The sequence below is a fragment of the Somniosus microcephalus genome, chromosome 21 (assembly GCF_052327205.1).
Source record: "Somniosus microcephalus isolate GS21.2 chromosome 21, FLI_Smic_1.0, whole genome shotgun sequence".
NCBI classification, from domain to species: Eukaryota; Metazoa; Chordata; class Chondrichthyes; order Squaliformes; family Somniosidae; genus Somniosus; species Somniosus microcephalus.
Window position 1 is genome coordinate 78,450,995 of NC_141007.1, and position 12,697 is coordinate 78,463,691.

The following is a 12,697-nucleotide window of genomic DNA, read 5'->3' on the forward strand; positions in this document are numbered from 1 at the left end:
ACAAAGGGATTAATTAAGAAAGGGAAAATAGAATATGAGAGTAAGCTAGCAGGAACATAAAAACTGACTGTAAAAGCTTTTATAGATATGTGAAGAGAAAAAGATTGGTGAAGTCAAGCGTAGGTCCCTTACAGTCAGAATCAGGGGAATTTATAATGGGAAACAAGGAAATGGCAGACCAACTAAATACATACTTTGGTTCTGTCTTCACAAAGGAGGACACAAATAACCTCCCAGAGATGCCGGGGAACATAGGGTCTGATGAAAGGGAGGAACTGAAATAAATCAGTATTTGTAGGGAAATGGTGTTAGGAAAATTGATGGGACTGAAGGCCGATAAATCCCCAGGGCCTGATGGTCTACATCCCAGGGTACTTAAGGAAGTGGCCCTAGAGATAGTAGATGCATTGCTGGTCATCTTCCAGAACTCGATAAGACTCTGGAATGGTACCCATGGATTGGAGGGTAGCTAATGTTACCCCACTATTCAAAAAAGGTGGTAGAGAAAAAGCAGGGAATTACAGACCGGTAAGCCTGACATCGGTAGTGGGGAAAATGCTAGAGTCTAGTATAAAAGATGTAATAGTAGAGCACTTGGAAAGCAGTGACAGGATTGGACAAAGTCAACATGGATTTACAAAAGGTAAATCATGCTTGACTAATCTACTGGAATTTTTTGAGGACGTAACTGGTAAAATAGATAAGGGAGAAGCAGTGGATGTGGTGTATTTGGACTTTCAGAAGGCTTTCGATAAGGTCCCACATAAGAGATTAGCGTGCAAAATTAAGGCACATGGGATTGGGGGCAAGGTATTAACTTGGATAGAGAACTGGTTGGCGGACAGAAAGCAAAGAGTTGGAATAAACGGGTCGTTTTCCGAGTGGCAGGCAGTGACTAGTGGGGTACCGCAAGGATCGGTCCTAGGACCCCAGCTGTTCACAATATATATTAATGATCTGGACGAGGGAATTGGATGTAATATCTCCAAATTTGCAGACGACACAAAGCTGGGGGGGAGGGTATGCTGTGAGGAGGATGTCGTGAAACTCCAGTACGATTTGGACAGGTTGGGTGATTGGGCAGAAACATGGCAAATGCACTATAATGTGGATAAATGTGAGGTTATCCACTTTGGTGGCAAAAACAGGAAGGCAGATTATTATTTGAATGGCAATAGATTGAGAGAAGGGGAAGTGCAAAGAGACCTGGGTGTTATTGTGCACCAGTCGCTGAAGGTAAGCATGCAGGTGCAGCAGGCGGTTAAGAAGGCAAATGGTATGTTGGCCTTCGTAGCAAGAGGGTTTGAGTACAAGAACAAGGATGTCTTGCTGCAGTTGTACAGGGCCTTGGTGAGACCACACCTTGAATATTGTGTGCAGTTTTGGTCGCCTTCCCTGAGGAAGGATGTTCTTGCCATGGAAGGAGTTCAGCGAAGATTCACCAGGCTGATACCTGGGATGGCAGGAATGACGTATGAGGAGAGATTGTGTCGATTGGGCTTATACTCACTGGAGTTTAGAAGATTGAGAGGGGATCTCATCGAAACCTATAAAATTCTGGCAGGTCTGGACAGACTAGATGCAGGAAGGATGTTTCGGATGGCCGGGGAGTCCAGAACCAGGGGTCATAGTCTAAGGATAAGGGGTAAGCCATTTAGGACTGAGATGAGGTGGAATTTCTTCACCCAGAGAGTGGTGAACCTGTGGAATTCTCTGCCACAGAGGGCGGTGGAGGCCAGTTCATTAAATATATTCAAGAAAGAGTTGGATATATTTCTTGAGGCTAAAGGGATGAAGGGATATGGGGAGAAGGCAGGGACAGGGTACTGAATTTGGATGATCAGCCATGATCTCATTGAATGGCGGAGCAGGCTCGAGGGGCCGAATGGCCGACTCCTGCTCCTATCTTCTATGAATCTATAAATCTATATGCCTGTGTAGCTATTTTCAAAAAGTATTTAGCGCTGTGAATTCCAACCGTCCGGCCATGTAGCAGCGTGCAGTCTGTTAATGAAGTCACTCTGCAATGCTCTGCTCACCATGGTGACTCCCAGTAGCAAAGGGCTGATGAAATACGCTAGAGCCAGTGCTTTTTGATTCACCATTTCATCCAAGGAATAGAAGAGGTCCGACCAGCAGACAATCCACAGCAGCACCCCCAGAGCCTGCAGGAGAGAGAACCGGGACACGGGACAGTTAGTCAGACAACGGGGGACGCAGACAGGCCACGCCGATAATACAAAGATGTGTTTCTAAGTGACTGAGTGTCTGACACACGTCAGGTTTAAGAGGCTCCAACAGAAGCTACTGGGAAATCCACACAGACAGTTCCTGTCTTCCCAACGCTGTCTCCCTGAAGGACAGCCCACTGAGCCAAGGCACAGGAGGATACAGGCCAGGGGTTGGGAATTGGGCAAAAGGTAGTTATGGATGGATTTGGATCAGTTTGTGGAGACTGGTCACCAGTGGTGTCCCACGGGCATCAGTATTGGGACCGTTGCTCTTTATTATTTTTATTAATGAACTGGATGTAGGTGTTGGGGGCACGATCTGCAAATTACAGAAGATCTGTGTGAGTATTAGGACTGTAGATGATGCTCGTCTGCTTCAGGAAGATTGGGCTCCTGACTGACAAATGATGTTTAATTTGGATAAGTTCAGAGCTACACATGTGGGCGGGGCGACTGCTCAACATTCAAACACCCTTCAGGGAAAAGCATTAAAGAAGGTGGAGATGGAGATAGAAAGAGATCTGGGCATTCTAGTGCATACATCTCTAAAGGTACATGAGCAATGCCGTGAAGCAATAGCTAGAGCGAATAGGGTGTTGGGGTGCATCCATAGGACAGTGGAGTATAAGACAAGGCACAGTATTTTGTCCTTGTACAAGACCTTGGTCAGGCCTCACTTGGAATACTGTGTCCAGTTTTTGGTCTCCTCACATGGTGGGTGATATTGAGCCTTTGGAAATGGTGCAGAGGAGGAGCCACTGGACTAATTCTCAGTTTAAAGCCTCTTAGTTATCAAGATAGGCTAAAAGAGTTGGGACTCTACACTTGAGAAGCGCAGAGTTAGGGGTGATCTGATTGAGGTTTATAAGATAATGAAGGGAATAGATTGTGTTTCAGTTGAGTTTGTTTCAATTAAATAGGTTAGGGGGGACCAGGGGGTCACAAATTTAAGTAGTACAGGGAACTCTCTTTTAACCGACACCTAAATATCTGGAAATCTCTCTTAACCGGCAAAATTCAGGAGTAGGTAACCGGGGCTCCCGCACCCGCGGCCGCGCCACCGGGGCTCCCGCACCCGCGGCCGCGCCACCGGGGCTCCCGCACCCGCGGCCGTGTATGGGGCTCTCGTACCTTGGTAAGTATACCTCTGTAATCCGGACTTTTTGTTCAACCGGCACCACGCCGGTCCCGTCGGTGCCGGATAAAAGAGAGTTTCCTGTATAAGGCCAGATCGAGGTTAGATGTCAGGAGGTGGTTCTTTTCCCAGAGGATAGTGGAGCTCTGGAACAGGCTGCCGAGTCACTGAATTCCTTCAAGCGAGAGCTGGATTTGTTTCTGGCTGGGGCGGAGATCACCTCTTACAGAAGGGAAGGTACTGCAGGGAATTCAGGGCCAGAGTGATCTCCTGGGCTAGTTTCCATCGCCTAGATGGGTCGGAGAGGAATTTCCCAGATATTTTCCCCCAAATTGGCCTGGGTTTTTCTCTTTTCCCAGGAGGTCCCATGGTTTGGGGGGAGATGGACAGTATATGTTGTGATACACAAGGTATCCCCATCGTGTGGGACAGGGTGGATGGACCAGAGGGTCTTTACCTGTCTGTCATTGTTCGTACATCCTAAGCCTGCGCTGGGATAACTGCTGCCATTCAACTGGCTAAAGCCACAGCTTAGCAGCACAGAGCCCTGGGAAGTAACCTGCACTGACCGTACTCACTAGGCCACCGGGTGGAATTGTTATCTGGAGTGAGTCAGAGGTACCCAAGCTCCCAGTGCTGGTTCCATGTCCCATTCACGGGTCAGGCTGCCTGGTCAATCATTACCACTGCTCTGGAGTAGCTGCCAGCTTAGGTATCAGATTACAGAGTCGACCACAGAGGGTTGATAGCAAAATACTGTGGATGTTGGAAATCCGAAATAACAACAGAAAATGCTGGAAAAACTCAGCAGGCCAGTCAACATCCGTGGAGAGAAAATAGAGTCAACGTTTCGAGTCAAACCCTTTGTCAAGACAACAGAGGGTTGACTTTACCCCAACCTTCTGTACCAAACGTCCCAACTTGGAGCCATCTGTACCCCAAAGAGACCCACATCTCTCACCCAAGGAGGGCAGTTATGAGGGGCACGGTGAGCGGCAAAACACACCATAAGATGTGCGAGTGCATTACCACCATCCCTGCACCCATAGCTTGGACACACCCCATACCCCACTAATGGGCAGAGATTCAGCAGCCAGCACTGACCCTAGAATATATGAGCACGAGTTCCAGCTCGTTGCACCTGCTGGGAGAAGCAATTTGATTGGAAGAAGCCTTGAGGAACATCCTCAGAAGGCACTAGGCTCTGGTGTAACTGGAGTTACTGAGTATTCCTCACTGAGGACACTGGGGGAATTACCAGGGTTTGGAAATACAGAGTGTGGTAGAAATAGTGATGAGCTTAATGTAAACAGATCACAATGAGGTTCCCATAGTTGGAACCTTACTACAGTGCATTGTTGAGGCAAGTCCCGTTCACCCATCACCCCCTGTGCTCGCTGACCTACACTGGCTCCCGGTCCAGAAACGTCTCACTTAAAATTCTCATCCTAGTCTTCAAATCCCTCCGTGGCCTCGCCCCTCCATATCTGTGTAACCTCCTCCAGGCCTACAACCCTCCGAGATCTCTGCGCTCCTCCAATTCCGGCCTCTTGCTCATCCCCAATTTTCATCGCTCCTTGGAATTCCCTCCCTTAACCTCACTGCCTCTCTACCTTTCTTTCCTCCTTTAAGATGCTCCTTAAAACCTACCTCATCTGTCCTAATATGTCCCGATATGGCTCGGCAGCAAATTTTGCCCGATAACGCTTGTGTGAAGCACTTTGTGACCGTTTACTATGTTAAAGGCACTATATAAGTGCAAGTTGCTGCTGTTGTACAATATGGGCCATTGGCTCATTTGTGAGAGTCACAGAACCAGATTACGGTCAATAACGTAAGGATGTCCTTTTGTTCCTGTGGAGTAGTAACCAGGGAAGGAACGCACACAAACAACACAACGGGCAGCACGGTGGCATAGTGGTTAGCACTGTTGCCTCACAGCGCCAGGGACCCAGGTTCGAATCCGGCCTCGGGTGACTGTCTGTGTGGAGTTTGCACATTCTCCCGTGTTTGCGTGGGTTTCCTCCGGGTGCTCCGGTTTCCTCCCACAGTCCAAAGATGTGCGGGTTAGGTTGATTGGCTATGATAAATTGACCCTTAGTGTTCGGGGGATTAAATACGTGGGGTTACGGGGATAGGGTGGGATATGCGTTGGTGTAGGGGTTACGGGGATCAGGTGGGATATGTGTCGGTGCAGGCTCGATGGGCCGAAATGGCCTCTATCTGCACTGTGTAACACTGGCGGCACACTATGTTACAGCTTGCCATGAACAGAGGGACAACCAGTAAACTAAGACAAGAGTATATATAAACAAGGCGAAAATATATTTATAAACTCAGGGATATACCTGTTTATACACTGTATGAATGGAACCGCGTTTATGTGTTCAACCATAAATGTATTTTGATGCTTTGGCAACATAAGATGTACCTTATCATGCCAATAAAGCGATTTGTATTGTATTGTGTTTCTGTGATTCTGTGAACACTAGAGGTGTCAACATGACAGGGAACCAATTATTAATAAATCAATACGAGTATAATAGATTGGCACTCCCAGATACAAGGCAGTCACAGTCTGGTTAATCAGGTATCTCCGTGCCTGTTCTCTGACTGCAGAGTTTTTTGGTACTTTCCTTTCTTTGATTGCCGTGTGTAATTTCCAGTAAAACTATTTATTTTGACTTTTCCAAGTTCCCCCAGCTTTACTTTCACGCATTAAATCTATCCGACCTTAACCGAGAGAAGTTATTGTTGGCTTGAAAGACAGAATTACAGGAGGCCTCAGACCGCACCAAATAAAGCGTCAAAGATGAAAACTTTCTGGGTGCAATTCCGCAAGAAAATAAATCTCTCACCTCCTGTCATTTCTATCTTCACCAATGCTGCAGATTGCCCTCTGATGGACTTTCCCTTTACAATAAAAGTGATTGACTGTTGCATGTAGCTGCATCGTAAATTATCGCCATCACCTGGCCCGGCCCCACTTAACTCAGTTTCTCTCTCCACGATGCCACCTGACCTGCTGAGTGTTTCCAGCATTTTCTGTTGTTGTTTCAGAGTTCCAGCACCCGCAGTATTTTGCTATTGTAATTATTCAAGGAGATGGGACTAAAAGAACTTATTCAAACTAAAAGGTCGACTGATTGACATCAAATTATCCCGAGGGAAGGAAGCATGAAGGTTCAGACTAAAATTCTGTGGAAGAGTCGTGCCCGAGTCAGAGTATTGCAGAGTGCGAAATGTGTCGCCTCTCTCCAACAAAGGGGATGGGGATAGGCCGGGAAATTATAGACCAGTTAGTCTCACCTCAGTTGCTGGCAAATGATAATAAAGGTACAACATTACTAAACATCTAGAGAATTGGAAGATAACCCAAAGTTCCTCACAGCCAATTAATTATTTTTTTAAGCAGCTTTGGAGGGAAACGCGGCAGACAATGTGAGCTCAGCGAGGTCCCACAAACAGCAATGAATAAATGACCAGTTAAGTTGTTTTGGTTGAGGGAGGAATCTTGGCCAGGACACCAGGAGAACTCCCTGCTCTTCAAATGTTATAGATAATCATCATTTACATCCACAGTCCAGGCAGAGGGTATCACAGTTTAATGTCTCGTCTGAAAAGTGGCAGCTCCGACAGTGCAGCGGAACTCAGTACTGCACTGGGGAGTGTTGGCCTGGATTACGGGCTCAAATTCCAGAGTGGCACTTGAACCCAGGACCTTCTGATTCAGAGGCGAGAGTGCCACCCACTGAGCCACAGCTGATACGTGAAACAATGGAGAGGAGACAGGCCGGAACAGCAGAAGTAGATTCAGACAAAGGCTGTGACCGAGTTTCACTGGTCACGAGACATAAACAGCACTGTAGTTCAAACAGAAAGAGCAACAGCTCCCAGAAAACTCAAACCAAATGCTACATCTTGGCACGAAAGCTCATTCATACTCTGCAAATCCATTAATGATTCACTCGCCTCCTCATAAAAGCAGACTGGGCCCTCGGGAATATAATCAGTAATTTTTATCAGGGCTGCTCCCGAACGGCAGAGTGAGCAGGCTGATAGTTACCGTGATAACATGCACTGCCGGCATCACAAATACAACTACCGTCTTACTTCATTTACTATTTCTTTTCCTTTAAACTTGTCCCCTTCGTCCTCTCCCGCAAGCACCGTTACCCCGCCCCCCACCATTGCCCCGCCCCCTCCCCCACTCGCCCCCCCCCTCCCCCACCCCACTTACCGCCCCTCCCTCCACCATCACCTCCCCCTCCCCCACCCCACCCCTCCCTCACCTCGCCCCCTCCCCCCACTCACCGCCCCTCCCCCACCGCTCGCCACTCCCCCTCCACTCGCCGCCCCCTCCCCCCCATTCGCCGCCCCGCCCCTCCCCCCCACTCGCCGCCCCGCCCCTCCCCCCTCGCCTCCCCCACCCTACTCACTGCCCCTCCCCCACCCCTCCCCACCGCCCCTCCCTCCACCATCGCCTCCCCCTCACCGCCCCCCTACTCACCGCCCCGCCCCTCCCCACCCCTCGCCGCCCCCTCCCCCCACTCACCGCCCCTCGCCTCCCCCCACTCACCGCCCCGCCCCTCCCCCCCAACTCACCGCCCCGCCCCTCCCCCACGGCACCAGCCTCTGGCCAGGTGATTGCAGTCTTCAATTTAGCACAAAGAGAATGCAGTCACTTTAAACACACCCACATACATAACTGAAGCGCAAGGGTTTGCATAGTTAGACACGGCCCTGAACAGAGGGCAGCTCTGAACCATCACAGCTGGGTCAAGCTCCAAGATCAGAAATGTCTGGATAATGAGTCACGGAGAATGAATCAACCAGTCATTTCCTCAGGATTGCGTCAATGTTACACTGCAGGGCTTTAGAGCCTAGACTGAACCTTTCTTTTTTAAATTTATTCACAGGATGTGGGCGTTGCTGGCAAGGTCACCATTTATTGCCCATCCCTAACTTGCAGAGGTGGTGGTGGTGTTCCCCTGCGCGTGCTGCCCTTGTCCTTCTAGGTGGAAGAGGTCGCGGGTTTGGGAGGTGCTGCCGAAGAAGCCTTGGCGAGTTGCTGCAGTGCATCTTGTAGATGGTACACACTGCAGCCACGGTACGCTGGTGGTGGAGGGAGTGAATGTTTAAGGTGGTGGATGAGGTGCCAATCAAGCGGGCTGCTTTGTCCTGGATGGTGTCGAGCTTCTTGAGTGTTGTTGGAGCTGCACTCATCCAGGCAAGTGGAGAGTATTCCATCACACTCCTGACTTGTGCCTTGTAGATGGTGGAAAGGCTTTGGGGAGTCAGGAGGCGAGATACTCACCGCAGAATACCCAGCCTCTGGCCTGCTCTTGTTGCCACAGTATTTGTGACTGGTCCAGTTAAGTTCCTGGTCAATGGTGACACCCAGGATGTTGATAGTGGGGGATTCGGCGATGGTAATGCCGTTGAATGTCAAGGGGCGGTGGTTAGACTCTCGCTTGTTGGAGATAGTCATTGCCTGGCACTTGTGTGGCAAGAATGTTACCTGCCACTTATCAGCCCAAGTCTGAACATCATCCAGGTCTTGTTGCATGCGGGCATGGACGGCTTCATTATCTGAGGAGTTGCAAATGGCACTGAACACTGCAGTCATCAGCGAACATCCCCACTTCTGACTTTATGATAGAGGGAAGGTCATTGATGAAGCAGCTGAAGATGGTTGGGCCTAGGACACTGCCCTGAGGAACTCCTGCAGCGATGTCCTGGGGCTGTGATGATTGACCTCCAACGACCACAACCAGTGGAGCGTTTTCCCCGATTCCCATCGACTTTAGTTTTACGAGGGCTCCTTGATGCCACACTCGGTGAAATGCTGCCTTGATGTCACGGGAAGTCACTCTCACCTCACCTCTGGAAATCAGCTCTTTTGTCCATGTTTGGATCAAGGCTGTAATGAGGTCTGGAGCCGAGTGGTCTTGGCGGAACCCAAACTGGGCATCAGTGAGCAAGTTATTGGTGAGTGCCGCTTGATAGCACTGTCAATGACACCTTCCATCACTGCTGATGATTGAGAGTAGACTGATGGGGCAGTAATTGGCTGGATTGGATTTGTCCTGCTTTTTGTGGAGAGGACATACCTGGGCAGTTTTCCACATTGTCGGATAGATGCCAGTGTTGTAGATGTACTGGAACAGCTTAGCTAGAGGCGCGGCTAGTTCTGGAGCACAAGTCTTCAGCACGATAGCCGGGATGTTGTCGGGGCCCATAGACTTTGCTGTATCCAGTGCGCTCAGCCGTTTCCTGATATCACGTGGAGTGAATCGAATTGGCTGAATGGCTGTTGTGATGGTGGTGACCTCGGGAGTAGGCCGATATGGATCATCCACTCAGCACTTCTGGCTGAAGATGGTTGCAAATGCTTCAGCCTTGTCTTTTGCACTCATGTGCTGGGCTCCACCATCATTGAGGATGGGGAGATTGAGCCTCCCTCTCCAGTTAGTTGTTTAATGGTCCACCACCATTCACGACTGGATGTGGCAGGACTGCAGAGCTTTGATTTGATCCGTTGATTGTGGGATCGTTTAGCCCTGTCTATAGCATGCTGCTTCCGCTGTTTAGCATGCATGTAGTCCTGTGTTGCAGCTTCCCCAGGTTGGCACCTCATTTTACGACAATCCGGTAGTTTCATGGTCACCATTACTGATACTAGCTTTTAATTCCAGATTTATTTAATTGAATTGAAGCCCCCCAGCTGTCATGGTGAGATCTGAACTCATGTCTCCGGATTACTAGTCCAGTAACATGACCACTATGCAACCTTTCCCAATGTCTAGTCATACACTCCCAGGACAGGTACAACACTGGTTAGATACAGAGTAAAGCTCCCTCTACACTGTCCCATCAAACACTCCCAGGACAGGTACAACACTGGTTAGATACAGAGTAAAGCTCCCTCTACACTGTCCCATCAAACACTCCCAGGGCAGACAGCACGGGTTAGATACAGAGTAAAGCTCCCTCTACACTGTCCCATCAAACACTCCCAGGGCAGACAGCACGGGTTAGATACAGAGTAAAGCTCCCTCTACACTGTCCCATCAAACACTCCCAGGACAGATACAACACTGGTTAGATACAGAGTAAAGCTCCCTCTACACTGTCCCATCAAACACTCCCAGGACAGATACAACACTGGTTAGATACAGAGTAAAGCTCCCTCTACACTGTCCCATCAAACACTCCCAGGACAGGTACAGCACGGGTTAGATACAGAGTAAAGCTCCCTCTACACTGTCCCATCAAACACTCCCAGGACAGATACAACACTGGTTAGATACAGAGTAAAGCTCCCTCTACACTGTCCCATCAAACACTCCCAGGGCAGGTACAGCATGGGTTAGATACAGAGTAAAGCTCCCTCTACACTGTCCCATCAAACACTCCCAGGGCAGGTACAGCACGGGTTAGATACAGAGTAAAGCTCCCTCTACACTGTCCCATCAAACACTCCCAGGGCAGGTAGAGGCTTCAATGGGAGAGTTAAATGTACCAGAGGGATGGGCCAAATGGTCTCTCTCATTGTGGCTTTTCTTCATGACCGTCGGAGGTGAAATTTGCCTCAGTGCCATGCTTGGCAAATGGCCACTTGGGATGAGGTGGCAGAGGGCTGCCTGTGTCCATGGAACCTGAACACCAGTGGGATGCGGGGGGGGGGGATGGTAAAAAAAAAAGCACTGGTGACAAAAATCTTGAGCGAGACACCTACCGTTTTGACCCTGTTGAGCACGGTGACCCTGATGTAACCTCTACTGCTCTGTCGGAGATACAGGAAGTAAAGGGGAAAAGTCACCCACAGGTACACGCACGGAATCCAAACCAGGATCGTCTTCTGGAAGCATGGCGTCAGATCTGGACTGTCTGTGTGGAACGTAATGTTATGATCCTGTAACCAAGAGAAAGGGGAGAGGGCACAGAAAGAGGTCAGCATGGGAGAGGCGTAGCAACCCAAATAGCCGCTGAAATTAGTCAGTCACCCTTATTACAAGAGGTCCCAATGCCAGACTTCTCTATGGAGACAACTAGCTGATGATGCTCTAATGCTAGGGGGGCCCAGTATGCTGCGTTCCCACATGGAGAATCGAGAGACAGCTCGAGTTCACCACCACGAATACACCCAGACAACCAGCCCTTATTTCTCTGATAAACACAATGCCCCGATTCACCCTGGTAGGCAAATCCTGATCTGATAACCCAGTAACAAGGCTCTGTATCCAATGCAAACAAGGCAGCTTGAAACAAAGCAGAGTCAAAACGGCATCTATGTCCTGAACCACAACCACTTTGAATACCTGAGCAATCTCACAGAAAACAAATAAATGTAAACAGGGAACTCGAGCCATGGCTCGATGAAATGACTGGAGCAGCAGCATGGTGGACTGCCCTGGTCCTCAGATCCAATTCAGAGGGGGGGGGGGGGGGGGGGGAGAAGAACTGGCTCAGGTTAGAGACAATGGAAACCGCGACAGTCCCTCGGTGTTTGTGTGCAGGAGACCTGCTCCCAGCTCTACTGCAGTCTCAAAGACTATTGCCAGAGTCCACCCACCCCCCAATCCAAAGGATGGGTACGGTAGTGTAGTGGTTCTGTTACTGGACTAGTACTCCAGAGAAGGGAAGTTCAAATCTCACCACGGCAGTTTGTGAATTTGAATTCAGTAACAAAAGCTGGAAATAAGAATCTGGCATCAGTAAAAGTGAGCATGAAGCTGTTGGATTGTGGTAAAAACCCAACTGGTTCAGATGGGATGCATCCTAGGATGCTGAGGGAAGTGAAGGAAGAAATCGCAGAGGTACTGGCCATAATATTCCAATCCTCCTTAGATACAGGGGTGGTGCCAGAGAGGACTGGAGAATTGCAAATATTACACCATTGTTCAAGAAAGGGTGTAAAGATAAACCCAGCAACTACAGGCCAGTCAGTTTAACCTCAGTAGTGGGGAAGCTTTTAGAAACAGTAATCAGGGACAAAATTAACAGTCTCTTGGACAAGTGTGGATTAATTAAGGAAAGCCAGCACGGATTTGTTAAAGGTAAATCATGTTTAACTAACTTGATCCAAGTTTTTTGATGAGGTAACAGAGAGGGTTGATGAGGGTAATGCAGTTGACGTGGTGTACATGGATTTCCAAAAGGCATTTGACAAGTGCCAGATAACAGGCTTGCCAGCAAAGTTGAAGCCCGTGGAATAAAAGGGACAGTGGCAGCATGGATACAGAATTGGCTAAGTGACAGGAGACAGAGAGTAGTGGTGAACGGTTGTTTTTCGGGCTGGAGGAAGGTACACAGTGGTGTTCCCCAG

At 49.1% G+C, this 12,697-nt stretch overlaps 1 protein-coding gene across 2 annotated transcripts in view; it reads right to left on the reverse strand.

Moving 5' to 3' along the window:
- The window catches only part of abcc3 (ATP-binding cassette, sub-family C (CFTR/MRP), member 3), a 108,285-nt gene extending 97,047 nt beyond the window's left edge, over nucleotides 1-11,238 (reverse strand). For both annotated transcript variants that reach the window (XM_085964017.1, XM_085964016.1), the window contains exons 1-2: nucleotides 11,108-11,238; nucleotides 2,040-2,165 (exon numbers count right to left, since the gene is read on the reverse strand). In XM_085964017.1, coding sequence (XP_085820143.1) covers nucleotides 2,040-2,105 — 66 coding nt within the window. In that variant the 5' untranslated portion in view covers nucleotides 2,106-2,165; nucleotides 11,108-11,238. The remainder of the gene's footprint in view (nucleotides 1-2,039; nucleotides 2,166-11,107) is intronic.
- Nucleotides 11,239-12,697: the final 1,459 nt, after the last annotated feature.